A 27,664-nucleotide genomic window follows, 5' to 3' on the forward strand; every position below is an offset into this window, starting at 1 on the left:
AGAAGCCCCTGGGGGTGTTATGGGATATACACTATATGGGCCACTTTACCTTCCTAAAATCTGAAAAACTTCAACTACTGAAACATGGACTGAAGGTTTTGAATAGTGGATGGTGAATTTGAACACCATCCCGTGTGATTTTTTTTTTCTAGCAGACTTTAGTTTTTTAGAGCAGTTTTAAGCCCACACCAAAACTGAGAGGAAGATACAGCAATTTCTCATATACCCCCTACTCCCTTCCAGTCTCCCCCATTATTGACATCCCCCACCCAGAGTGGTCCATTTCTTACAACCCACGAACCTACATTGACACATCATTATTACTCAACGTCCATAGTTTACATTAGGGTTGGCTCTTGGTGTTGTACATTCTATGGGTTTAGACAATTTTCAGGAGTTTCACTGACCTGAAAATCCTCTGTGTCCCTCCTATGCACCCCTCCTTCCCTCCTAACCACTGGTAACCACCGATCCTATTCCCATCTTCTCCATAGTTTTGCCTTTCCCACCCAGGATGTCATATAGTGGAATCATTCAGTATGTGGCCTTTCCAGATTAGCCTCTTTCACTTAGTAATATGCATTTAAGTTTCCTCCATGTCTTTTCATGATCGCTCATTTCTTTTTTATTGCTAAATACTATGCCACTGTCTGGATGTGTCACAGTTTATTTATTCACCTACTGAAGGACATCTTGCTTGTTTCCAAGTTGTGGCAATTGCGAATTAAGCTGCTACAGACACCCATGTGTGGGTTTTTGTGTGGACATGTTTACCCCACACAATTTTTAAAGTTGCTCAATGATCAGAGATGTTCTGAGTGACTCTGATAGACCCACAAACATGTCAGTGACTCCCTTCAAGAGAGTAAGGGTCTCAGGGCCCACACCCCTGAACTTGAGTAACCTCATTCTTCTGTTAAGTTAGCTGGAGCCAGGAGAGGAGTTTAGGACTAAGTCCTCAAATCCAACACAACAGAAACAAAAATTGAAAACTGGCACTAAGTAAACTAAAGAGCTTCTGCACAGCGAAAGAAACTACCAACAGAGGAAACAGATGAACTAAAGAATGGGAGAAAATATTAGTAACTATGCATCCAACAAAGGTCTAAGATCTAGAATCCATAAGGAACTTAAACAAATCAACAAGTAAAAACAACCCCATTAAAAAGTGGGCAAAGGACATGAACAGACACCTCTCAAAAGAAGACACACAAGCGGCCAACAAATTTGAAAAAATGTTCAACATCACTAATGATCAGAGAGATGAAAATCAAAACCACAGTGAGATACCATCTCACACCAGTCAGAATGGCTGCTATTAAAAAATCAAAGGAACAAAAGATGCTGGTGAGGCTGAGGAGAAAAGGAAACACACACACTGTTGCTGGGATTGTAAATTAGTTCAGCCCCTGTATAAAGCAGTTTGGAGATTTCTCAAAGAACAAAAAAACAGCATTACCATTGACCCAGCAATCCCATTACTGCATATACACCCAGAGGAAAATAAACCATTCTACCAAAAAGACACATGCACTCATATGTTTACCACAGCACTATTCACAATAGCAAAGACATGGAATCAACCTAGGTGTCTATCAGTGGTGGACTGGATGCAGAAAATGTAGATATACACCATGGAATACTATGCAGCTATAACAAAGAATGAAATCATGTCATTTGCAGCAACATACATACAGCCAGAGGCCATTACCCTAAACAAATTAATGCAGGAACAGAAAACCAAACACCACATGTTCTCACTTATAAGGGGGAGCTAAACACTAGGTACACATTGGGCCATAAATATGGGAACAACAGACACTGGAGACTCTAAAAAGGGGAGGAAAAGAGAAGGTCAAGGGTTGGAAAATTATCTACTCGCTACTATGTTCACTATTTGGGTGACGAGTTCCACTGAAGCCCAAATCTCAGCATCACACAATATATTCATGTAACAAACCTGCATATGTACACCCTGCAGCTAAAATGAAAAACAGAAAGTTACGTGGAGTGAGTGTCATCCTTCGAGGCTTGATTCTATGTTTTGTGAGGTGGCTTCAGAGCAGCCCTTTACATCGGGTTAATTTGGCTCCACCGCGGGGGCCATACCCCCACCCTCCACGTCTTTCCACTCTGGACACACTTTTCCCGGGCCCGTTTTGCTCTGGGGCTTTTTTCTACCTGCTCCTTTCTGGGGATTCTTTCCTTGGCCCTGACAACCTCTTTACACAGGCGGGCTGGTCAATACCCAGCTCCAAAAGCAAAGCGACGCTCCACAGACCTGTCTCCTCTCCGTTACTCTGCACCCCCAGTTCCAGCCTCTTCAGTGTCCCCAAACTCCACACCGCCTCATCTCAGGGAATGGGCTGGGCTCTGGGTGCTCCTGTGCATCCAGAGACCCTCCATGCTAGACGCTGGGCCATCGCAGGACCCCCACCTGCCCCTTCTCTCTAGGACCCTGCACTGCTGGCATCCAACACTGAGCAGCGCTGTTTCACACAGTGTCGATTTTCAGTTGTTCAGGATGGGAGGGTCAATCAGGTCCCAACATGCCATCAAGCTGGATTACACAAGAGATTTAAACAGTCAGAATGCCACTCTGAATTTCGCTCTGTTGTCCAGGCTAGAGCGCAATGGTGCGATCTCTGCTCACCGCAATCTCCACCTACCGCATTCAAGCAATCCTCCTGCCTCAGCCTCCCAAGTAGCTGGGAATACAAGTGCCCGCCACCATGCCCAGCTAATTTTTGTATTTTTAGTAGAGACAGGGTTTCGCCATATTGGCCAGGCTGGTCTCAAAACTCCTGACCTGAGGTGATCCACTCACCTTGGCCTCCCAAAGTGCTGGGATTACAGGTGTGAGCCACACCGCACCCGGCCAATAATACATTTTAGTTCAAGATTAGTGAGAGCTAAGGAAAAATGAGAATGCGGATTGTTCTGAAATTCAGTCTCCACATGAAAACCAGCTGAGGGTTGAGTGGAAAATGGAGAAACTTTCGCAATCAAATGAAGGTAACACTTCCTTCACTCAACAATTTACAGATGTTCACAGCCATCCAACACGAAGCTTAGTGGCTGATCAAAAGTAGCAGGATATTTTCAGGGTAAAAACTGAGACTCACGGGCAGCATCAAGAATGTCTGCACATCTCAAAAGACAGACAGCGTTTCCTTTAGGGCGCTGAGGCTGAGGTCTTACACAGAGAGAGGATTGCCAACTGGCAAAGGCCTGCTTTTCACCAACTGCTCGAACAGACTGGACTGCCTGGCTGCTGATAGGGAGGGAGAGATCCACCAGATCTATTCAGACGCCGTGAACAGAGAAAATAACACTGCCTTCAAACGTGGACCCCTAACAGATCTTGCTTAAGAATCTAACAGCTCAGCATCTGCAGTTGATCACTGCTTTTGAGTTCTGAGACATGAACACACCATGGAGGCGTCCACGTTGTCAATGACTCAGCCATGCTGGCTCCAATTACTGCACCACCAGTGCTGTTGCTGCTGTTAGAGTGACATCTAGACCCCAGTACCAGAGAGCTTCATGGTTGTTTCAAAAGGGCCCCACAAAGGAAAATCAGCCCTTACCTCCTGCACTACAGAGTTCCTGAGTGACCCTGCTTTTATTCCATCACTAGGATCATTAAGCCATGGCAGCACAGTTTGGTGACTGCGGTTCTCATATGGGCAACTCCATATAGCAGTTCTAGGGAGCTGCGAGGAATTACCAATAAAGACCCCAGATGAGAGATTGGGGAGTTCATCTACAGAAGTTCCAAATCCTTTTTTTCTTTCTCTCCTTCCTGGACACACAGCTAAAACTACAGTTCCAGGCCCCACGTGCCTGAGCTCCACACACTGGAGTGAGGGGGAAGGATTTTGTGCTCACCCAAACTGGGGCCAGAGCCACACCCTGGGCGCCCCCCTCACACTCTTCTCCCTTTCTGGTAGGTTGCAGTGGAGGGGGAGTGGGCTGAATGGTGGCCTTCAAAAAGATATGTCCACATCCCATCCCCTGGAGCCTGTGAATGTGAACACATTTGGAAAAGGGTCCTTGCAGATGCAATTAAGCAAGGGATTTCAAGACGCGATCATCCTGGATTAACCAGGTGAGTCCTGAATCTGATGACAGTGTCTCTATCAGTCAGAAGGGGAGAAGGCCATGTGAAGACGGAGGCAGAGACTGGGGTGATGCTGCCGTAGCCAAGGAACACCTCCAGCCACAAGACGCTGGAGGAGGCGAGGAATCTCCCCTAGAGCCTTCAGGGGGAGCACGGCCCGGCTGACGCCATGAGTTTAGACTTTTCAAAACTGTGAGAGAATGCACTTCTGTTGTTACCAGCCACCACACTTGTGGTAATTTGTTACGGCAGCCCTAGAAATGAATGCAGGAGGTTCCCCCAGGGTGAACTTGGAAGCCATAGGATGGAGATGGCTGACTTCCAGTCAGCCTGGGTCCCCGAATGACCTACTCATGGCCTCCCCAGCAGCATTATAGTAGAACAAAAAAACTTCTCCTGTGGCTGACACCCACTTTTGAGTCTGTATATTAGAAAAATTGAAACTAATGACAGGTTTACAGTATGTAAGTATTATTTCATCTTTAAGCTTTATTCAATAGTAATTTCTCCAAAGCAAAGCAAATAAAACACATACCAAAGAAAGGAGAGATGTTCTGGGGGAACCATGGACAAAGGCTCTGAAGCCTTTTGCTTTACCTAAAGATTCTTGTTTCTTTCCTTTTTCTTTTTTTCTTTTTTTTAAGATGGAGTCTCACACTGTTGCCCAGGCTAGGGTGCAGTGGCATGATCTTGGCTCACTGCAACCTCTGCCTCCCGGGTTCAAGTGATTCTCCCGCCTCAGCCTCCTGAGTAGCTGGGACTACAGGCACGTGGTGCCATGACCAGCTAATTTTTTATTTTTAGTAGAGACGGGGTTTCACCACGTTGGCCAGGCTGGTCTCGAACTCCTGACCTCAGGTGATCCGCCCACCTCGGCCTCCCAAAGTGCTGGGATTACAGGCATGTTTCTTAGAAATAGGTGTTATGGCATCAGGGCTGTCACTGAGAAAGGCAGTGTGCTGAGTCCCGGGCCAGCCTGGGGCTTGACAGGGTCAAAGAAATCAACAACTTGCGCTCCAATTCTTGACTGTCAGCTTCTTTGTTGCAGTGCTGATTTTAGGGATGAAGAATTATGTAACAATTAGTAAACCAGGCTCCGGAATTATCTTGCTTGGGTTTCAACCCTACTTATTAGTTATCTTGATGACCTAAGCTGTCCGTTTCCTCATCTGTAAAATGAGAATAATAATGCTGGAGTTGGATGGGCTGTTAAGTCATAACCCTCTCCTCCTATGTTCTAAAACAAATGAGAAGGGCAGAGCACTCAGGGAGATGGGGACAAACATTTGGGGTCTATTGATGAAGGCTGGAGTGGAGGAAGTAGTTTACCTCCATGTGGCTACTGAGGTAGCTTTGCACTGGATCGGCTTAGCGAGGCTGGACCTGTGTTCCTCACGACTCCCTTCCTGGGATGGTTTGAGGTTGGCCTTGGTCACAGGAAACAGCTGCAGGAGGTGGGGTGGGGTGGCTGCATGCTGATACGCAGCAGGCTGCTGCAGCCCCGGCTCCACTAAAGCTCTTGCACGTTGACTCAGAGCTGCAGGCTCTCCTGCTGGCTTGGGGTGGGAGGCAGGCATGTAACTCCTCCAGCTCCTGCTGGGTCTCTTCCTTCAGCTTCCCTGAATCCTGGGCCAAGTGCATGTGCAGCTTCCTCTGCACGTCACCCCATCACTGAACTGGGGAGACCAGGAGGCAGCAAGAGCCAGATGCGGGCTCCATTTATCCCCACGGGTTCCAGTTCATTCTCCCTCCCCCACTGCACGCCCATCTTTCCTTCCGCTGGCCCCCTGCTGATGGTACCCCACCCTACCACAGCCCTGCCAGGTGAGCCGGCTCCCACACCAGGGAGGTCAAGCCCTGAGAAGAAATCCCTTCTCTTGTCTCTCTCCCATGGTTCTGTCACTGACCAAATTTTCCAACAGTGAACTCCAGAACTGGACACTTCCCCCTCCAGGGGCAGGGCCTCCAGTGCTAAGCCCAAAGCAGATGCTCTCTACACAGGGCGCCACTGTCCAATGTCTGTTACCTGCAAACAGAAAGTGCAAGCCCCTCTTTGTGGCAGGCTGGGGGCTGCGTGGAAGCCCCTGGGGGTCCACACACACCTGGCTCTTGGTGCTTTCACCACTGGGGTTTCCTCTGACTTCTCTAGCCCTCCTCATCCCGGTCTGTGCTAAAAAACTCAAGCCTGCTAACTACAGGACCTGCTCTCATTCCCTACCATTTACTTCCTCTCCCCAGGGCTAACCTTTGAACAAAGAAGGGACTGAGATGCACGGGAATGCAAGACTAAGGACTCAACATAGCTGCTTCCAGCTCATCAGGCTGGGAGGGCCGAAGCCACAGCTAGGCGGGGGCTGCACGGCACTCCATGCTGCCTATGTGAGTTCAACCAACCAACCAGTCTTGGAGTGCCTCTCCCCAGTGCTTCCATCTCTTCTTCTCAGGGCAGTCTTCTTTCCTTCTATCCACATCAGCTTGCCAGGAAGGGCCTGCCGACTCCTAAGGAAGGTGTTACCCCTCCAAGGAAAGGAACTTCCACACATCGAAAGAAAGGGTCAGTGCTGGCCAGGACCCTTCCCATCAGTGCTAAGAGGAGCATCCGCCTGGAAGGGAATGTGTGTCATTACAGGGCATGAGTGACAAGGAGTGCTTCCCTGGTGGGGAATTCCCAAAGAAAAGGAGCACACACTCATGGGAGACACTTCTTTTATTTAGGAAGGAGGTCTTTCCTACTGGCGCCGGCTCCTGCCAGAGGTCGGGGTGACAGCAGGATCAGAAGCACTGCTCTCACACACAGTGGGAGTGGAGGATGGCTTCCCGCAGTCTCTTTAGAAAGCCCAGGAGTTCTCTTTATTTCAGAGAAGGGCATTTCTATACAAGACATCACTCCACTACAGTCGTCACTTGCAACTACAGGCTCAGGGGACTCTTGATATTCATAGGTATATATTTACTTTAATCATATTTTAGAAATCAGCTCTTCCACACTAAGATTTACAATAAAAATAAAATAATTTGTTGTGTAAACTATAGTAGAAAGTTTCAAATGTCTTAAAAACTATCTTCCACACAATGGAAAAAGGCTTTTGTGTTCTTTTGGGCAAAGGAAGACCCAAATACGCTGAGAGAAGACGCATGGGCGTGTTGCTGGAGTGATGCTGGAAGCACTTCTTTGCTACGGACGGTTGCTAAGAGAACAGAGTCACTTTCTCCCCTTCAGCCTGGAAGTCCAACTCTTCTCTTGCTTAAGAATCTAACCTCGGGATCTTCCAAGATGCTTAAGGCTGCTCTGCGGTTGCCTGGTCCTTGGCAGCGGCAACAAGCTCTGCGAGAGCTGGAAAGCTTTTTATGTCACTTGCTTGTAGTCCCAACTTTTGTATCTGCAAAGGCCATGAGAATGAATTATGTTACTGCAATTCAAGCTGAATATGGGGGAAAAAAAAAGAAAGAAAATCTTCATTCTCTACTCAACCAGAAGACAGTTCCCTGAAGACTTGTAGGACATTTTTTCCTCTAGAGCAAAGGATTTACTTGTTGTAAAATGTGAGGATTTTGGGGTCAAACACTTAGCATTCTAAGAAGCCAGTATGTTAATTTATCTCAGTTCATCAAATCAGACAGAATAAAAGCCTCTTTTGTGGGCCTAAAAAAATTCTAGAAAAGAAAATCCACACTAGAGGAAATAAAAAAGTGAACTATTTTTTAAGTAGCGAATTTTCAAAAAAGTACTGGTCTGTGCTCTTAGTTTCTTAACATATTGCCAAAAACCTTTTAGAATCAGATGAGTTGAAAACACTTTGTTTGGCAAAGCAACTACCGTGGATTATTTTGGTCACCGAGACGTGGCACACTATGTTCCCACTTTTGTTTAAAAATGACAATAACAACACACACACACGTATACATCCATACACAAACACACACACATGCACTACACACACGCACAGAGAAACATCCAGAAAGATACACACCAAGCCTCTGTCAGAATTTTGTGGTTTGTTCTGGGGACCGGGACTGCGGGAGCACCTTTTCTTTCCCTTCTCTTTCCTTTTAGTTCCCTATCCCACTCTCCTTCCTTCCTTCCCTTTCTTTTGCTCATTGGCTCTTCACGTTTCTATAACATACTTTCTTGCTTGTAAAAAGTCTTTGGGTTTTTTTGCCAAATAAAGAAACATGGCAGTTGACTTTTACCGGGATATATCTCTAAATTCATCTCAAAGCAGAAAAAAGTTGAATTTTCAGTGATGATCATGATGTGTAGAAGAAATTCCTTAGTGAGCTAGAAAATCAAGTGTCTTGTTTTGACTTTTTTTTTTTTGCTTTTTCTATTAACATTGTATCAGTTCTCCAAAACACCACCAAGTGTCCTCTTGTGGAAACTTTATGATTTCACTTTTTTTCCCTGTGGAAAGGCCTCCCTTGAGGACCTAGTACTATGTGTGACACTTTAACAGTTTAGAAGGCCAGTTTCTGAACATCTAGAGGTTTTATGATACTGTCCTCACAGTATCATAAAATTTCATTTTATGGTGAAATTTCATTTTCACCTCAGTGAAAAATGAAAAGACATTCATTGCACCTTATCCATATCACCTCTTAAGTGATAATATCCACATTACCATTCAACTACATGCCATGATTCTAAAATTTGTGTTTTATAGGAAAGCTACAAAAGCCAAGCAGGGAAGCAGAGAAGTTATGCTCAAAGGATTTCTCATGCACCATAGAGGGGTAATGCTTTCAGTTATTTTAAGCTAAACCAGCAAGCATTTCAAAAGCCTGGGGTTCCCACCAATTAAGTATCAGGCACTGGACCAAAAAGTCTCACTGTAGTGAGCTCCGTGAGCATGGGCACTGGGGAAACAAGCAGATGGCAACAGCGCCAGAGAGCACGCCACCAGACTTCAAAACGGGAATTCTCATATTGCCTTCTCATACTGCCTAGGGGCAAAGTAATCTGGGAGCCCCGACTCCTAGTCTTAACACAGGAAGCAATTCCCTAGCCACTGTGACAGCATCTCTGGGATCACGTGAGCCACCAAGTAACTGCCCGGCTCTCAGAATTTGGTTTCAGGCTCGCTGGAGCTGCCGGCGGCTGATGGGTTACCTGCTCTCCCAAGTACTCAACATCTAGGGCCAACTGCAGCCTGATTTTGTCGTCGTCGCTCATGCCACCACTGGGACCGACGGGGTTGGCGGGAGTGGTTTTTCTGGCTTGTTTCAGCCTTTTCAGGCTCTCTTCCATCTTCTTCACAGAGTTTAATACATCTGACACGGTTTCATAGTACCTTGAATACAAGACACGTTTATTGGTGAAAAGAGGCATTTGTGTGTAACACCAAATAGAGTAACTGGCTTTGTGGACCAAAAAAAGAGATTTTTAAGATAAAAATTCACTTCCAACGAAAATTCAACCACGGTAAGTATTTAAGTTTCTTAAGATCATTTTATATATATATGTATATATATATACATGTATATACATATATATATATACACATATATACGTATATATATACACACACACACATATACACATATGTGTGTGTGTGTGTGTGTATATATATATATATGGTCTTAAGTGTCTAACATAGCATTCCCTCAGAATTTAAGAAATATGTGTGTGCGTGGATTTTGCTTAAATTTTTAATCCTGAACATGGAGAAAACTATAGACCAATTTTGTCTTTCATGTATCGAGGGTGGACATCTGTAGCTCATGCCCAAGATCAAGTAACAAGTTCATTTCCAATCAGTTCTAGGAACAGTTCATCTTTTAGAGTGTAAAAGTATTTCAGAATTTTAAATCAAGCTCATTGCCTTCAAAATACTTTCAATATAATTTTCAAATTATAAGTGAGTTATATTTCAAAGCTTTGTCTACAAGCTGGTTACTTGGCATCTGAAATACATTTGCCCACAAAAACTGTATTATACATCATTGTTATGTTCTAAATTAACCCATAAATGGCCACTTAAATCTTAAGTAAATAAAATACTACTGCAAAATTAATATTTAATAATTAAACAAAATTGGTAACAAAATTGAGTAACACACTTTTTGATTTGGGAAAAGCAAATTTCATTAGAAAAAGACAATCAAGTGTTTTAGAGGTTTTAGGAATCGAGTCCTTGTCAGCTGTAATTACTTTTAAATGTATGTTTTCTCTTCCTTGATTACAAGGGTTTCACCAACCTAAGTCCTTTGAGTATCTGTTATGATTAGAGCCACTTTGGACTGACAGGGTCTGAGTAACGAAAGGGCCTCCCAGAAGAATGTGGCTGGACCTGGGAGAACGGCACCTGCAGGGAACGCAGGCAGGGCCTGGAGATGCGGGGGCCCCGAGGCTGAGGCCCAGGCAGAGGAAGCCAGCCCACAGGCCGTCCACAAGGGTGTGGGGAGGGAGGAAGCAAACAGCGGGACACACACTCTGCCTAATCCAGTGAAGAAGTGCTAGGCAGTCTCACTGCCTTATCCATACACAGTGCTTGATTGCCTTGGGGGTTTCTGCCGCAGACTCTTCTAAGCAAGGCCCACAAGGTCTGCTTTTAATTTACTTACTTATGAGTGCTTTCACTGAGAGTGCCTTCTAGCCACTGCTGAATTATTGCTTGTTTGAGCTTATCCTTGTGTCCGCTCTGAAGCTGGAATAAGGGCTTCAGAGCACTGTCCACATAGGAGGAAGCTGTGGTTGGGACCTCCTGGAATGATGATGGTAGGAGATAAAGATGCACAGGAAAAAAACAGAAAAGAAACAAGAGTAAGTTACCCAGACCTCAAGTCCAAAAGGATACTATTAACGTTCTAGTTTTGAGACACGGACAACTTCCATCCCTCCCAAAAGTAACACTGGGGTCCACAGAAAGCTGCCTGGAGAACACGAGGGAATAAGAAGAGCCAGCACAAGAAGGTGATGTCTGGAGCCAGGCTGGGCTGAGGTGCTGGCTGGCACAGCCACCCACCGCTCAGGGCACCGAAACTAGGGCACTGCTTCCCGTAGCCTCACGTCCACACCAATCACCTGGTGATCTCGTAAAACTCAGGTTTTAATTCTGTTGGGGGCAGTGGGTGGAAGGGTTGAGTTCTGGGATTGTGCTTTTCTAGCAAGCTTCCACCCACAAGGTGATGTGAATGCTGCTGATCACTAGACCACTGTTTGAGAAGCAAGGATACAGGGTCAGGAATGTAACCTTTCTTAGCTCTGGTTTCTTCATCTGCAAATGACAATACTAGCACCCATTTTGTAGGAGGATAATAAGACTATGCAAAGTGTCTAGCATAGTGAATGACCCGTAACAAACTCTCAGTAAATGTATTACTGTAACAGCCTATTGAATAGAAAGGGAGAGTTGGTAGATTACTAAAGAAAAATAACATATTGGTTTCTCTCTCCCACTTTCAAGTGGCAGCTTCAAATCAGACAATAATTATTGAGCAAATATAAAATGGCATAATATTTGCATATAACCTATGCACATCCTTCAGTATAGTTTAAATCATCTTTAGATTACTAAAATTTATACTTTTTTTAATAAAAACTTTTTTTGTGTGTGGAGACTGGATGTCATGACATTGCTCAGGCTGGTCTCAAACTCCTAGGTTTAAGCAATCCTCCTGCCTCGGCTTCCCAAAATGCTGGGATTTTGGTGTGAGCCACCACATCTGGCATGTATTATTTTTTATTGTTGTAGTTTTTTTTTTCCCTCTAAATATTTTCGATCCACAGTTGGTTGACTCTGTGGATGCAGAACCTGGGGACAAGGGGCCAACTATACTTCCAGTAACAATAAAGAGGGAACAAGATATAAAGTGTGGAATACCTGATATGGAGACAAAAATGCATAGGACTTTAAAATGTTATTAAAATGCTTTCTTCTGAAAAACCTACTTTTCCTCAAGACCAAAAGGAAACTGAGTATATCCTTAAATACTTTTAGGATAGGATGGGAAAGGTCTAACTATTTCAGTTTGTGGCCCAGAGCCCCTGACCACCCCTGCCCAACCTCCCTCTCTTCATCAATACCATTCTCAGAATGGGATGAGCTCAGTCTGTCTCAGGCTACCCTGGGAATCCGCCGCTTCCTTCCTTCCTCTTTGGCTTTCCTAACACACACTTCCTCACCTCAAAATTCTCTCCCATAAATGGCGCTGACCTTATTGGTTCTTCGGTAAAGCCTGGGAACCTCCAGGGCGCTTTTTAGGAAACCGAAGCAAGAGTCACTTAAATCCTGGATGATCTTGCTACTCAAGGAGGGCACACAGGCTGACAAAGAGCTCTGGGAGTCCTCCAGGGCTGCTGTTGAGATTAAAGACTGGATTTAATCATCATGCTCAGGCCCAGACATGAACTTCATTTGAAATACTGTCACAGCATTTACATTGTGTACTATAATAAATCAGATCAAATGAATTAAATAAAACATCTTATTTAGGTAAGTTATAATACAGAACAGAGAAACAACCAAGGATTTACAACTACAGAAGAAAATGTTAAATATACCCTACAGTCTCTGAGATTTTATTTTAAATCATTTCTTATTCAAAGATTTGCTTAGTCAAGATTCATTTTTACCTGAGATAGAAGAAAAATTCTTAAAGCCAATCATTTCAAGTTTTGGCTTGATTATTTCCAAGAGTTCTGGAAGCTGAAATAAATATGCACTTTATATATTCAGTTACTTTTTATAAATCAAAGGAAGAGGCAATTCTATTTGCATCTACAAACTCTAGAATTTGCTAATGAATGGTGAACTTAAAATCAGGAATTTCAGTAATTTTCATCAAAGGAAAGAAACAGTTTTAATGCTTTTACTATAAAAAGATTTCAACAACATGAGAAATCACATGGTTTAATGGCTATTAACAGGCACAGAGAATAAGCAAAAACATTTTCTACTCTATGGCGCTCCATAATACGAAAATAGCTCACAGTAAAGACCATATTCTTACTGAAAACATACAAATTTTAAAATTCAAAACAGTATTTATTCAAGCACCACAACATATCTAAACTTGAGGAAAGCAGAATTGTGTATCAGAGGACTTAACCACTAAATTCACCCCACAGAGTTGATGTTACAAGCAAAAACATACGGATCTATACAGAGAAAAAAGAGGAGGAAGTTTTAATATTTTAGCACTTTCAAAGTATAGCTGAAGATTAAACATCAACAGAAAATATCGGGGTAAATTAATGTAAAGTAACTAAAATCCAGCCCACTAAAGATCATGCCTGACCAGAATAAGGTGAGCTAATGGAAAAAAAAAAGTGGGGGAGCATGGCTGCTCAAGCTTGTCCCATCACTACTGAAAAGGAAGCAGGGTGGAGGTGAATACAATACAGAATGCACTCCACGCAGGAGGAGAAGTGCACACCCTTAGAAACCCTATATGGACATGATCTGTCAGGGGAAGCTGGAGAGACACCTAGAAAGGGAGGTGAGTGAGAGGTTCTCTCTTGGGGTACCCACGGGTCCCCCAATTTAAGTCCCGTAAGGCCCAGTGGTGTTTGCCTTTTACACATACTACCTTCTGTGAAAACATTAAACCAAGCACCTGGAATTCTTCTGGGACACAGGCTTACCTGCTCCTGAAGCTTGTCCAGGTCTGCAACCACATACACGAGCTGAGTGCGGGAAATGGAAACCACAGGCTTTGTTTCCGAAGGACCACTTCCTTGGTCTTCAGTGTTTCCTTGGGTGATGGAAGGTTCTTTGCTACCAGTTACCAAAGGTTTCTTGATCTCCTTGGGACTTTCATTAGAAATGGGCCTGAGTGAAAGCTGAAAAAGGATTTCACTGATTAACTACTTTCACACTAGCAAGATACATGAGCATTTATATATTATATATGTGTGCGTCAATAACTCACCATTAAATGCTAGCTGTCTACACAGCATTTAGTAAAAACTTACTAATAAAAGTACACAATATTGTATCTACAGGAAGGAGTGAAGCACTAAGAGAGAAACAAGGACAAACTACGGCCCCATGTACATTTACCTTCTGGAACTTGTCTAATTTCTGGTGATAAAAATAACGTGAAAAATAAAGTGCCCAAACCACAATAAAATTAATTTTGGGGACATCACAGGTTTTAAAAAAATCAATTATATTAGGCAAATAACATAGCGTAATACATTTGTAATTATAATTAACAAGGGTAAAATATCAAAATCCAAACCTTCAAATACAAAAAACAAAGTGTTCTTTGTGTCACATTGTTTATAAGGGAAAAAAATCAAAGAGAAGTAAGCTAGCATCAAGAAAAGAATGGGATAGAATGGGATAATGAACATTCAGGGCAAAGTGATCTACTAGAGATAAACGGAGAATTCCTGGCTAGCAAGAACGCATGCTTAGCCTAATTGAATAGTCGTCCTAACCCCACTCTGTCAGGGGAATCACACAGTGGTCTTCAGAAACAGCTGACAGCCCAGGCTGGTCCACTAAGACCCTTCTGAGCGGAGGAAAGGCAAAAGGGAAACACAAACTAGATTTCACTAGACTCCCATTACCTGACAGGAGCTTTAGTCCAAATAAATCCTCACGACAGCCACATACAGAAGCTGTTTTCCCATTCTCCAGATGAAGACTCAGCTTAATTTCTCCAGGTCCACAGAATTAAAAAGTTAAAGAGCCAACGTTTGACATTAGCTCCAAAGCTGACACTCTTTCCATTAAAATACACTGCAAGAGGAGGACTGCGATCCTTTCCTACTCCAAATTACAAAGATTTTACTCAAAGTGTGCTGTTTTCTCCCTGTTGTCTTTGTTATTTTTTAGAACACATCTCCTTTGCATACTCCTCACACTGCGATGACTGGTTTACCTGAGTGTCTGTTACTCACGCTGTCCCCAGAGAAAGGGCAGCACTGCAATCCGAGGTCCCAGCAAGGACCCGCCGGGCTGGTGCTCTGCACAGGACTGGACCAACGCTCTTGTGGATCAAGAATTTCTGGGTTTTTGTAGGGTATTAATAAGTCATCAGAGCATGTGGATATTTAATATATTTGATTATTTGAAAAGGGAAAAGGATATTCAAAAAAAGAATTTTAATACCTTTTTATGTTGATGACAATATCATTTTGTAAACTTCCAAATATTAAGTATTAAAATGCATATATTTTCATTTCTAATCATTTTCATAATCACCTTGAAAAAAATGAACGTCTTTTTTTTTTTTAATTTGGAGGCAGTTCAAAGATTCAGGTTTTGAGAAGGAAAAAAATGGACTTGCCAGAGTGGTGCTTTTCAACAAAATAAGTTTGTGATAATAGACACCCCTAAATGCAATGCTTGCAGGAGTAAAAATGAAACACAGACACAGAGCTGGAGACAATCTTGGGAAGTCAGACTACTGTGGTCCTCTGAATTAACCTCTCATGGTATTTACAAAAATCTTAGGGAGTTAGCCTAACATATCTTTAATTTTTATCAGTATTGTTTATGGATGAGCTCCACAGCCAGCCCTTACCTCATTGACAAACACAGAGTATCGTGCCAAAATCTGCAGAGTGAGTCTCCACAGGCGATGCACCAGTAATGGCAAGAACATCTCATCTGACCAACACCTCCTAAGGCTGCTCCAAGTTCTATGAGAAGCCAAAAGGCAATATGGACTTTCAGCTAGAGAAAAAACAACAACAACACACATTTAAGGAATTTCAGGCAATTTTAGGCTATAGTCTAATGTAAGACTTTCGATGTACGATTCAAAGGTAAAGAAAATGGCCTTCTGAAGAAAACCATGTGGTCAGCAAAGCTGTTGGAGGCACAGGGATGAGGAGTGGCCACAATCCAAGTTCCCTACCACATCCTTCATGCCACGCACAATTTTACATGACACTATTTCCCAGGCGTTTGGATAAACATCAAACACATATAGCATTCAGAAATAACGTTTAATAGGTACTTCATACCAAATCGACAAACATGGGCTGGAGTGGCAATCACTTGCAGAGGTTTAAACTTCAGTTTCAAATTTGTCCTATTTCACAAGAGTCTTCCTCTATCTCAACATACTTCTTATTTTTATAGAAGAAGTTAACTACATATGACCATTTTTGGCAAAGACAGATGAAAACTAACTCTGAGGCTAAAATTGATTCAAAATGACAGTAGACTTAGCTGTATAAAAGAGAGTGGAAATTTAAGTTGAGGAACCTAGATATCAGCACACAGTATTTCAGTGGTCACTAGGAATAAATATATGATACAAAAATTAATGAGGCTGTCAGGGTATGTCAACATGTACTGGTAAGTCCACATACCTACAACTGTTACCTGCCCAACATCCCAGGATGGGCGGCCAGGGCACAGGAGGCCCAGGATGCATGCTCCAGCTGTGAGTCATTCTCAGTGAGACGCAGGAGCACCTGACCCTCTACCATGCAGACCAGTCCTCAGCCTGGGAGGAAGGCAGATCACAGCCAATTTGCTAAAAAAACCCAGCTGACCACATAAGCACACCAAGGGGCCATATCCCCTGGACAAGTTATATTCAGGAATGAAAACGAGGTCTGTTTCCTATATTCTTATTCATTTTTCATCTCTATAAAGCAAGAACTCTATACACCAAAACTATTCGGTTTATTTTTACCTTATTAAAAAAAGAAGTCAGGCTGGGTGTGGTGGCTCATGCCTGTAATAATCCCAGCACTTTGGAAGGCCAAGGTGGGTGAATCACTTGAGGTCAGAGTTCAAGACCAGCCTGGCCAACATGGTGAAACCCCGTCTCTACTAAAAATAAAAAAATTAACCAGGCGTGGTGGTGTACACCTGTAATCCCAGCTACTTTCGAGGCTAAGCCAGGAGAATCGCTTGAACCTGGGAGGCGGGGGCTGCAGTGAGCCAAGATCATGCCATTGCACTCCAGCCTGGGCAACACAGCGAGACTCCATCTCAAAAAAAAAGCAAAAAAAAGAAGTCAAACTAAGTGATTTTTAAGGTCCAGCTTACTGTATGATTAAAAAAAAAAAAAAAAACAGTAAAAGTACGCTCAGAATACTGCGATCCAGATGACTTGGTGAACTGAATGAACTCATTTAGGATACCATGCCACTTATCACTTTAAGGGAGTTACCTGGGGCATCTTCCAGGACATCTGTAAGTGCTGCTTCTAAGGATCCCGCTATTTCTCTAAATCTGAGATAAAAACAAGAACAAGAATTAGTGTTTATGACTCTGGTAGATGCCTTTCCCTATCCATTCTCTGTTTTTCCTAAGTAACAGGAACTTCCTCTGTCACTAGCTGGTAAGTCCAGCCTCGGAATGCCTATTCTCCCAGCCTTTTTTTTTTTTTTTAACTGAACAAGAAATCGTGACTAAGCCACTGTTATATAAGGGTTCTCTGTTATTTGCAGCTGGTCTGAATCATAACTTACCCCATGTTTCTCAAATTAAACAAACTGCCAGTTAAGTCTCCATCAAGAAGTTGTTGCTGGTGAGCAGCACCTGATTATGATCCTCTATTCACTTCAAGGCCATAAAACTTTGGTTCCTCCAACCCATCTATCTTAACACCATCACAGGAAGGTAAACGTCCCCAAGCTAAGAAAGCTGCATTCTGTACCTGTGTTGGCAGCTTGAGAAAAATCACAGGAAGTGGCCAGTTAAAACTAGAATTCGCTGCTTGGTGCTCTTCTAATCTGTGACCCTCTCCCACGTCCATGGTACTTGCCCTTCGGGTTCTACGGCTGTCTGTACCAGCACTTCCTAGATGTGCGTTCTTTCTTCCCTGATGACAGCTGGCTCACCTGGCACCTCAGCTCATCCTATCACAGACTTCTGTTCTAATAATGGATATGGACATGTTTTTATGACTTTGTGAAAGGCAAATGTGTTATGTAGTTTTTTTAAAGCTAGCTGCTTTTGCAGGCATTGTTTTCTAACTATATAACTCTTGCAATTTCATATATCTCTTTACTAGCATGCTCTTTTGTCACCTGCTAATTGCCTTACTAGTAATGAATTCTGATGCATGCTCAATATCAATTTATCCAACTGATATTAAATTTTTTTTATAGTACATAATGTGCTTTTACAAAGTGGTTCACAGACTGAGCTAAAGGCAACTGTCTGAAGAGTAAAAAGAACAGCTTGAGACAAAAAGCAGCAGCCCTACCCAACACAGCTGAGCACTGAAGACACTAAGGCTATCCTGGACCATTATAGTTGGCTGGTTTCCAGGAGCTGTCCCGTCTGCCCCATGGAAGGAAAGGAACTCTCTAATTGCCCAGTGAAGCTTACAAAAGGCTAGTCTTTTCAAGCTGCAGTTGAGAGGTACAGAAGGAACAAGTGACAGATGGAAAAGTGGGATAAGAGAGCACTGGAAACTAGCCCAGGAACAGCAGTAAGAGGAGGCAGTGACACTGAGCACGGGAACAAGGGAGATGGGACTGCTCTGCACCTGGGAGAGCAAACCAGCACCTAGAGCTCAATCTCAGACCCCCAAGTCCTGCCTTTTTTCAAAATCTCAACAAAATATAGGAAGTTAGCCCTGACACAGAAAAGGCCTGATAGCTGGCACAGCACTGTTTATATCAGGGAAAAACTGGAAGCAACCTAAATGGCCAAAAGAAGGAATATGCTTATGGAACCTGCGATATATTCAATGGACTAGTATGCAGTATTAATGTGGAAGCTTGATGCTATAAACCAATAAGGAAAAATAGGTATAATTTAGTACTATGCAAAGACATGGGACACAAAGTTTTATGTATATTTATGATTAATTCTGAAAAGCACAGAAATGAAAAAGGACCGAAGAAATGCAGCAGAGCCTTGATCCCTGCACTTCACAGAGAGGTTCTGCCTGTCTGTGAGCAGGGACAGTGATGCATGATTACAACTGCCTGAGTCACTTGGCCTAGGTGTGCTCCCCAGCCAGGGGACCAGCCCCTCACACAGCTCTGCTGTGCAGTCACTTCCAGGAATGAAGCAACAGATCATATTTCTTCTTGGAAAATGGCCAAAAGTGAGAGGGAACCTCTGCTGAAATCTGAAAAGCCATGCTGTGGTTTTCATGTGCACATCGAATGTCATTCTACTCTCAACAGGATCCATGTAAGAAGGGCAACCCCAAATACAAACATTTCTAAATTCTTAAATATAGGCCTGGGGAAGGTCTCTAGACATATTCCTCCACGAACATCACAGGTCTACAATAATGCTTAAATAAAAATAACAATGGCGATAATAATAGTGATGCCTATTGTTTTTTTTCTCTGAAGTATTGGAAACATCATTAAGTGCACCCGTCTCTTGTGGATACACGTCTGAGAAGAGTGCAGGAACAGGAAAGGGCTACTTGCACCTTAATACTACTATGTAGATTCCACATCATAAGACTGTGTTCAGCATATACTATGTAATACAGTATATACATGTGAATGTACTATAAAGATTTCAATTTTAAAAAGAACAGCAAACTGAAATTTAGGCTTTAGCATTTAAAGGGCTAACACCTGCAGTTTCCAGGCAGCCACTGACTCATTATAATTTGGGGCTGTTTTGATCACATCTGCATTTAATTTCTTCCTATGAGATACTAAGTCCTCATCTACTTTCCAATATGCCTGTAGGTGCAAATGAAATGTAGACACAGTGGGGTCTCAGGAAGAGTTAGAGGATACAAAATGTGTTCACAAGAATTGTGGTGGTGGCTGGGGTGGGGAGGTGGCCTTTTTCCTGAAGGTGATTGGGATGTGGGTATACAGTCAGATCCAGGAGCAGAAAACTATTACTGAGAGTGCAATATTAATATTTCTTCTTAGGAAATGTCCAACCATCACCACCCCACTGTCTTGAGGTTTACTTCAAATGACCTTGAAATGAATCTGATGACAATGCAACTCTGACCCTAATCATGTTTGCGGAACTTTTTGTCTTCCTTCAGAGCAAACAACCCAACATCTGATAAAAATCAATAGAAAAGTTCTACAAAGTCTTAATGGAATTTACTTTTTAGATGGAAAAACAAATGTACTAAAGACAAGTTCTACACTTCCATAACTCAAACGTATTTTTTTAAAATTTCATGAATTTTAAATAAAAGAGGTTTTTTAAAAAAGGCTAATCAGCTCCTTTGAAGGCTTAAGGCTGAAATCTGGTGAAGGTAAAAAAGACTTTCAGGGAACTGGCTGAGTTTCAGTGTAGTTTAAGGTCCAATTACCAGCTTTGAGAGAAACTGAAATGAAGGGAGATGCAGCTGAAGCCAAGCTGGGCCATCAACAAGGGGCCCAGCCTGGCAGAGCCAAGAGCATGGGCTGAAATAGCCCATGGGGGCTCCAGGAGGTGCAGGGGTGGGATGGAAGAGTGAGGTGATGGTGCATGGGTCCCAGGGTCTGAGGAAAAGGACCAGGAAAGTTTGGAGGCAGGAAGCAGAGGAGTATGTTTGTGAGGTGACAGCATTAGATAACTAAAGCAATCTAACTCCAAACCTGGATGACAAAAAGAGATGGGGAAATGTAAACATTATTTCCCCATAGCAGTATCATTTTATAAAATGATGCTTTGCTATTTTAAATCCTGCTCACAAATCAAAAAGGTTTCTTGCCCTGGCTTGATGTTGATTATCATATACCAACTATTTCCAGTGCATCCCATTAATATCTTAGATGAACAAATCCGTAATTTCCTGCTGAGAGACCAACTACATGATGATGCAACCTTGGAAAATTTAGCATAAAACACAGTATTGTAAGTGAAAGGCTACCTTACTACTTCATTCTGAGAACTGTGATTTCATTATAAAAAGATGATTACATACATTCTCAATCATCTCAAGCCATTATCATCAGGGTACCTAATTCTTGATTTCCCTCTCTGTAATTATTCCTCAGAACGCTAGGGGAAAGGACTGCATCATAATTAATGAAAGCATCCAGCAATTTTAATAAAAAAGCCTATGATTCTTCAAAGAGCATTTCAAGTAAAATCCATTCTACGGAAGAACATACCATGACCTCATTCAAGAGAATCTGCAAAAATGACTCTTATCATGTTTTTCCAATGCAGTGTATGATAAGGGTTCATCCTAAATTTCCCCCAAGTATGTTATAGAATGGCTTATTGACAAAGGTGATATCATCATGAAACCTGGAAGAAAAATGTCACCATTTTCCTGAATAGAGGGTACAAATGTCACAAAGATGATAAGGGAGGCTGAAATAATGACTAGGCTTCTCATAAACTAATAGATGGAACCAGCTGCAAAGAACACTTAAAGCTCTGCTTCTCCCCATTCCCTCTAGGGGAAAAGTATCTCAGATGAGCAAAAACAGATGTGAGACAGGTTCATTATTTGAGGCAGACGATGAAATAGGGAAAATGGAAAAAAAGAGCTGCTGTATAACTCCTACTTTCTCTTTTCACAATGAATGAAGACATGGTGGGTGGGAATGAGGCTGGGCTTGGAGTCAGCTCCTTCCAACTCTTGTGTTCTGAGCTCTCCAATTACCAAAAAAGAAAACTTATCTTTTTGTCATGCAAGCCAGACTTTGGCAACCATAATACTTCTTACATCTCTTTCTCCACTTTCAATTTTGTCTCCCAAAGCTTATGATGATGATCAGAGAAAAAGAGCCGCTAACTGAGGCAACATCCTTAACTGGCATTCCAATTCTGTTTTAGAAGGGTGCGGGGCGGGGGCGGTGAATAGATGACCAACCTTATTTGAAAATAAACAGGCAAGTTCCACTTCTTATTGAAGCTGTGATAGGCAGGATGGGCTCTTAATCTCTTTACACTAGCCTGTGATCCACACTGCCGTTCCAATCTTCTGACAAAATCCATACTTATGGTATATTTCTAAAATAAAACAAAAGGAAAATTTTCATTATTAGAACACTAACTAGAACAGGGAGCATGTACTGAAAACTGTAATCAAGATAAAGAAGCTCAACACGTAAGAATCACAGTTTCTAGAGTTAACAAGGACCTTACAAGATCTTTCTTCCAATGTCCCCATTTAAAGATACATAAATGCCCAAAGTGGTTCTGTGATATGTCTTCTGTGTCTTCCATGGCAAAGCCCATCTGAGACCCAGGCACTCTAAGTCTGGTGCTCTTTAAATGGCAGTGCTCATGTTCTAGGGCCCCCTACCCCAGCCCACTGGAATCAGAATTGACAGCAGATTAAATGACATAGTTCATCATTGCCCCACAAAGGAGAAAGAAGGAGAAAATTCTGAAGAAGAAAGAGAGAGAAGAGAAAGAATCAAACCATGTGAGTATTCACTTCATTTTTATAAATAAGATAGCATGAAAACTGACAGGGAGATGTACCAAAGCCATTAAGAGTGGCAGCTAACTCGTAGCATTTATCATCGACACACTGTGCTTAGAATTGTCTTATTTAATTTAACCCACAAAACGACCCCACAAGGCAACTACCATCATCATCATCATCATCATCCCCATTTTACAAATGACGCTTCTTCTTCTGTTGAGGCTCACAGAGAACCTGCTCAAAAGACAAGCTAGGAGGTAGAGGAAGCAGAATGCTAGTCAGTCAGTTGACCAAAACTGCGGCTGCATGTTGCTTTTGTGGGTACTTTATTCCCGAAGCCCCCAGGCTCTAAGAACACTGTTGAATTTTTTATGTTCTTCTCAATTAAAAGGGGCTCAATCCAGGGTCATCAAACCATTAATCTAAATATGCTAAAGTCTGTGCTTAGAAAGGATCTTATAGTAGTAAAAACTACAGGCTTTAAATTTATTTCAAATGGTTTTGGGCAAACTTATGTTATCCCAGAGGGTGGTCTAGGTGTGTGGAGTTGAGACAAAAATAGGGATTATTCTTCCCTTTTGGGACAAAACTATACCTCTGCATATAATGGATGCTAAAACAAATATAAAGATATTGCCCTCTTACAAGAAATACATTACATTAAGGCTTAAAGCTGAAAGTATTTCTGGAAATAAATGGATACTATCTGCTGGAAACTATACTCACAAATGTTAAGTATTAGCCTAAAATTCTAAAGTCAAGTTCTATCAGAAAGGTTCATTTCTGAGCTGAAACATTTCCTGAGTCAAACATGGTCAATACGAGTCTCTGAAGCACATAGCAAATTGTAAAGCATCTTCACATTTGCTAGTGCTTAAAGCTTACAATTGCTTCTGCTTAAAGCCATTATTTCACTCTCCTTATGCTATCTTATTTAAAAAGCCCTACTTTTTAAAATTACAAATGTTGTTGCTACAAAATTTATTGAAAATGGCACAATCCTGTTATTCAATGCACTGTAACATGGGACAATCAGCCAACAGATAAGGTAAGTTGCATTTCTGGAATGGTAAACCTCCCAATGTGTTGTCTTATCTGTGGGAAACCTGCTGGGCCCCAGGCTGTTTATGCTTATCTTGTGCCTCTCTACACTTAAAAAATTAATAAACAAATTCACCAGGGAGGCTAGACAAACAACAAATATGACTTCTAGAAATAAAAAAATATGATAATTAACCAGAAACTCAATGTGCAGGTGGAAAAGAGTTTAGACACAACTAAAGAAGGAATTAGTGACCTAGAAGACAGACTGTGAAATTATCGAGAATGCAGCAAATACAGAGGATAGGGTGAGCCTGTCGAAACAAGAGATCTAGATGGAGATGACAGAGGAATGAAAGAAAAGCACAATTGAAGAAATAATATATAAAAATGTTCCAGAATGGATGAAAGATACCAATTCTCAGATTCAGAAAACCTATCAAATCCTAAGGATAATAATAAAAAAAAGAAGTTCTACTGGACATATCATAGCAGAACTTACGTAGCACACCAAAGTCACATAGAAGATCTTAAAAGCAGCCAGAGAAAAAAAGGCATTAACTACAAAGAAATAACAATTAAATTAACGGCTAAATTAATGATGCAACTCAAAAGACAATACTCAAAGTGCTGAGAATTCTGTTAATACATCCAGCAAACTGACCTTACAAACAGAAGCAATACAGTTATTTTCAGATAAACACAAACTGAGAAATTATTAAAAAAATAAATTATCATCAACAGTTAGAAGACTAAAAAGTCTTCTAACATGAATTTCAGAAGAATGATTCAAGAAGGATGAGCTGACATTCAAAAATGAACAGTAAGCAATGACAAACATGTAGGGTAATTCCCAGAGGACGATGACGATTTAAAACAATAAAAATGCCCAGTTTTAAAGATTTAAAAAAAAACGAAATAGAAGTACGAGCCAGGAAACAAAAATATATACTATGAGAAGGGATGGTTGGTGTTAATGTGTTCTAAGTTCCGCGTATTGTCCAGGAGAAGGCTCAAGAACATAAATCAACTTTAGATTCTGTTAAGTAACCAGTAAGGTTACTCAATATGTACAGAAATAAAGGGCACAACTTCCAAATTAGTAGAGGGGACAAAATGGAATAAAGATGGAAAACAGATCCCCAGAAGTCTAAAATACAAAGAAGGTGAAAAAAGAAGGGAGGAAGAAAAGATGGGAGGAAGGAAATAAGGGAAGAAAACTGGAACAAAGAGAAAGTATAAAATAAGAGTCAAATGCACTGACAGTTAGAATCACTGTAAATTTAATAAAGTACCTAATTAAAAGACAAAGATTATCTCACTGCATAAGAAACCAAAAACTGAAATCCAGGAAAGAAGAAGGAAGAAAAGTGCCAAGAGGCTGAGCCTTTAAAATGATAGAATGGAAAGCAAACTTACACATTAATTTTTGAAATCCTAACCATGAAATCTTTTAAATAATGATTTCTTTTTTAAGAGGGCGGGGGAAGCAGGGGTGGAATAGGGCTGGACATGGGGGCTGAAATCCTAGCACTTTGGAAGGTTGAGGGGGAAGGAGTGCATGAGGCTAGGAGTTCAACACTAGCCTAGGCAACATAGTGAGACCCATCTCCACAGAAAAAAAAAAAAGAAAAAGAAAAGAAAAATTGACCAGGCATGGTGGTGTGCGCCTGAAATCCCAGCTACTCAGGAAGCAGCCTGAGGCATAGGATCGCTTGAGTCCAGGAGTCGAAGACTGCAGTGAGCTATAATTGTGCCACTGCACTCCACTCTGGGCAACACAGTAAGACCCTGTTTCAAAAATAGTAATAGTAATAATAAAATAAAATATAAATTAAAAAAGCAAATAAATATTGGGGCTTTCTAACTTTTTAAATCATAAAGGACATTTATATAGTATATTTTAAAATCCAACCAATTCCTTTGTACTTGCTGCTGGAAAACATTCAGTGAATACTTTCTGTTTTCATTCAAAATTATATGGCAGAGATGTACAAACTTAATTTTTCACAGAAAACTGCAAAAACACTGGCTTTTAATGGTCTTCAGGATGTTTTTAAGAAAGTTAGAAAATAATGTACATTTCTACTCACACTTGTACCTAGCCTTAATTATACTTTATATTATAAAATGAAAATGTTCTTATTCCTAAAAGTATCATAGATCATATCTTGGATAAAACGATGTGTGTGTTTTAAGGTTAAATGTTCACTTAGTAACTCAAATTTTTATTTTTAATAAACCACAGAACCAAGACTAAGTAGAAGAGAACATGATATTTCTCCAGTCTCCGGTTAACATCTTCAAGAATCAAGACGATGGGCGGGGAGATACCTCATGAAATGCATCGGGATTCCCAGGATTAAAAAGCGAGGGTAACTTTTCTTCTAATCCTTGTACTATTTGTGGCCAGACAGAATTCACCAAAAAGTCATATCCAGGAACAGTATTGCCTTTTTCACTGTAAAATAAGGGCACATATCAGTAAAATACACCATAATCTACTTACAAAGAGCAAATTTCCACTGTGTTGCTTCTGCCAAAAGATCCGCAGTCTAAAACTTATTTCAACTTTAAAAAAAAACCGTATTTGTAATTTAGTTTGTTTCCAGACTCAAGTTTCTATTTCACTTCTTAATTTCAGTCTCACCTCAAACCTGGCAAATCTCCTAGATCCTGACTCCTCCAACTGGTGTCAAGGCTAAGGGAAACCACATAAAATCACCTTGGTACACTCTTCCCTCTAAAATACTTCCCACCCCCTTTATACTCCTATCTTGGAAACAAAAAGTACAGTAGTCTAATACCACAGGAAAAATAACCTTCACATTACTGAACACCACTAAACCACACAGCATTGTAAATTATGCTAATTTATAAATTACTAACAGCTTTGTATTTACTAAGCTATCTCTAAGATTACTTTCAGTTCTAAAATTCTATGACTATCAAATGTGAAATCTTATCACAAATCTTGACACAAAAACCTGTTAACAGATTAATGTTTTATTTTGTGTGTGTGCCTGTCTTGTTTTGTCTTTTTTTAGCACCAGACTTTTAAATTCCAAATTCCCAAATATAGATGACAGGCAGCACTGAGAGAAGGCATGCGCTTTGGAGCTGGTGTGCCTGATTCAAATATTGGAGAGCGGGCAAATCATTTAATTTCTCTGTGCTTGGTTTCTTCATCTTTAAAATGGTGATGATCATAGTACCAACTTCACAAAGTCATTATAAGAATTAATATTTGTAAAGTACTTAGGATAGTGCCTAACATATAGTAAAAGCCCTATGTTAGTAACGGTTAAATAACGGAGATTCCTTAAGTCGCTCGCAAACTCAAAGACCCATAAACATCCATTCTAGGCAAACACCATTTCACTAATCTGCCCACTTTGTTTCATATTGGGTATTCTGCTCTATTTCAAGGTAATTTTTTAAAATGGCAAACAATTTAATAAATGTTCTATTTTAGCAAAACTGGGAGTTTTGTAGCTAAGTTGCCATGTCAAAATGGGACTTAACATTCTGGTAAGTATTAAAATAAATTTTTTAAAAGTTTTCATAATTTTCCTGCTTAACAAAAATTATCAAGACAGATAAGTTATCAAGGAAGCTTTGTTTCACTGTCCAGGAAGAGCTAGCAAATAATGTTATTACAGCTTCACCTAAGTATTGTTAGGAAATTACTGGTGGGGGTGGAGGAGGGCCAGGAAGGGGAAAGAAGATGACTGCCCCCCATATATCCAATTCCACACATCATATTATACACTTCCAAATAATAGGAAGAGCAGGCTCTGTTAAGGTATCTAGAGAAAGAAAGCACAAAATTGAGGACTCCAAACTACAGATATACATAATGTAATCACTATCAAATGACAACATTTCCTCATTCCCAAAGTTAATGTCTAATCAAATCCCCAAAGAGAGAATGTAAAACCTGCAAGATTAACAGTTGATGGATTAGAAAAGCTCATCTGTATTCTCTGGAGGAGAAATCACGAATGTTGTTGGTGTTGCCAGTTATAAAGCTCATGAAGGGTGGCACATGATAAAAGAAAGGAGTGACAAGGGGAGCACCAAGCTGGAAATCTGAAGCCAGGAGCCGAGCAAGGGAAGGAAAGGGATATGCAGAACCTGCAACACAGTGACAGGCTAGCGGCAGATGATGATCTCGCAAGGTACAGTTCAGATTCCTCAAATCTCTAAGCCTTCTACATGAATTCCCCCACACTAAAAACTGTGGAAAAGATCCCCTAAAGCTTTGAA

The 27,664-nt window shown here is 41.4% G+C and overlaps 1 protein-coding gene across 2 annotated transcripts in view; it reads right to left on the reverse strand.

The window, feature by feature from the left end:
• Positions 1-6,815: 6,815 nt before the first annotated feature.
• Positions 6,816-27,664, reverse strand: part of COG2 (component of oligomeric golgi complex 2) — a 51,558-nt gene continuing 30,709 nt past the window's right edge. Inside the window, exons 9-18 of one of the 2 annotated variants that reach the window (XM_001148147.6) lie at positions 25,730-25,856; positions 21,794-21,933; positions 17,207-17,268; positions 15,599-15,750; positions 13,707-13,904; positions 12,696-12,768; positions 12,277-12,419; positions 10,685-10,824; positions 9,231-9,411; positions 6,816-7,503 (exon numbers count right to left, since the gene is read on the reverse strand). In XM_001148147.6, coding sequence (XP_001148147.2) covers positions 7,402-7,503; positions 9,231-9,411; positions 10,685-10,824; positions 12,277-12,419; positions 12,696-12,768; positions 13,707-13,904; positions 15,599-15,750; positions 17,207-17,268; positions 21,794-21,933; positions 25,730-25,856 — 1,318 coding nt within the window. In that variant the 3' untranslated portion in view covers positions 6,816-7,401. The remainder of the gene's footprint in view (positions 7,504-9,230; positions 9,412-10,684; positions 10,825-12,276; positions 12,420-12,695; positions 12,769-13,706; positions 13,905-15,598; positions 15,751-17,206; positions 17,269-21,793; positions 21,934-25,729; positions 25,857-27,664) is intronic. The other variant, XM_009441637.3, reaches the window with a different exon arrangement.

Source organism: Pan troglodytes, chromosome 1 (assembly GCF_028858775.2).
Source record: "Pan troglodytes isolate AG18354 chromosome 1, NHGRI_mPanTro3-v2.0_pri, whole genome shotgun sequence".
Lineage (NCBI taxonomy): Eukaryota > Metazoa > Chordata > Mammalia > Primates > Hominidae > Pan > Pan troglodytes.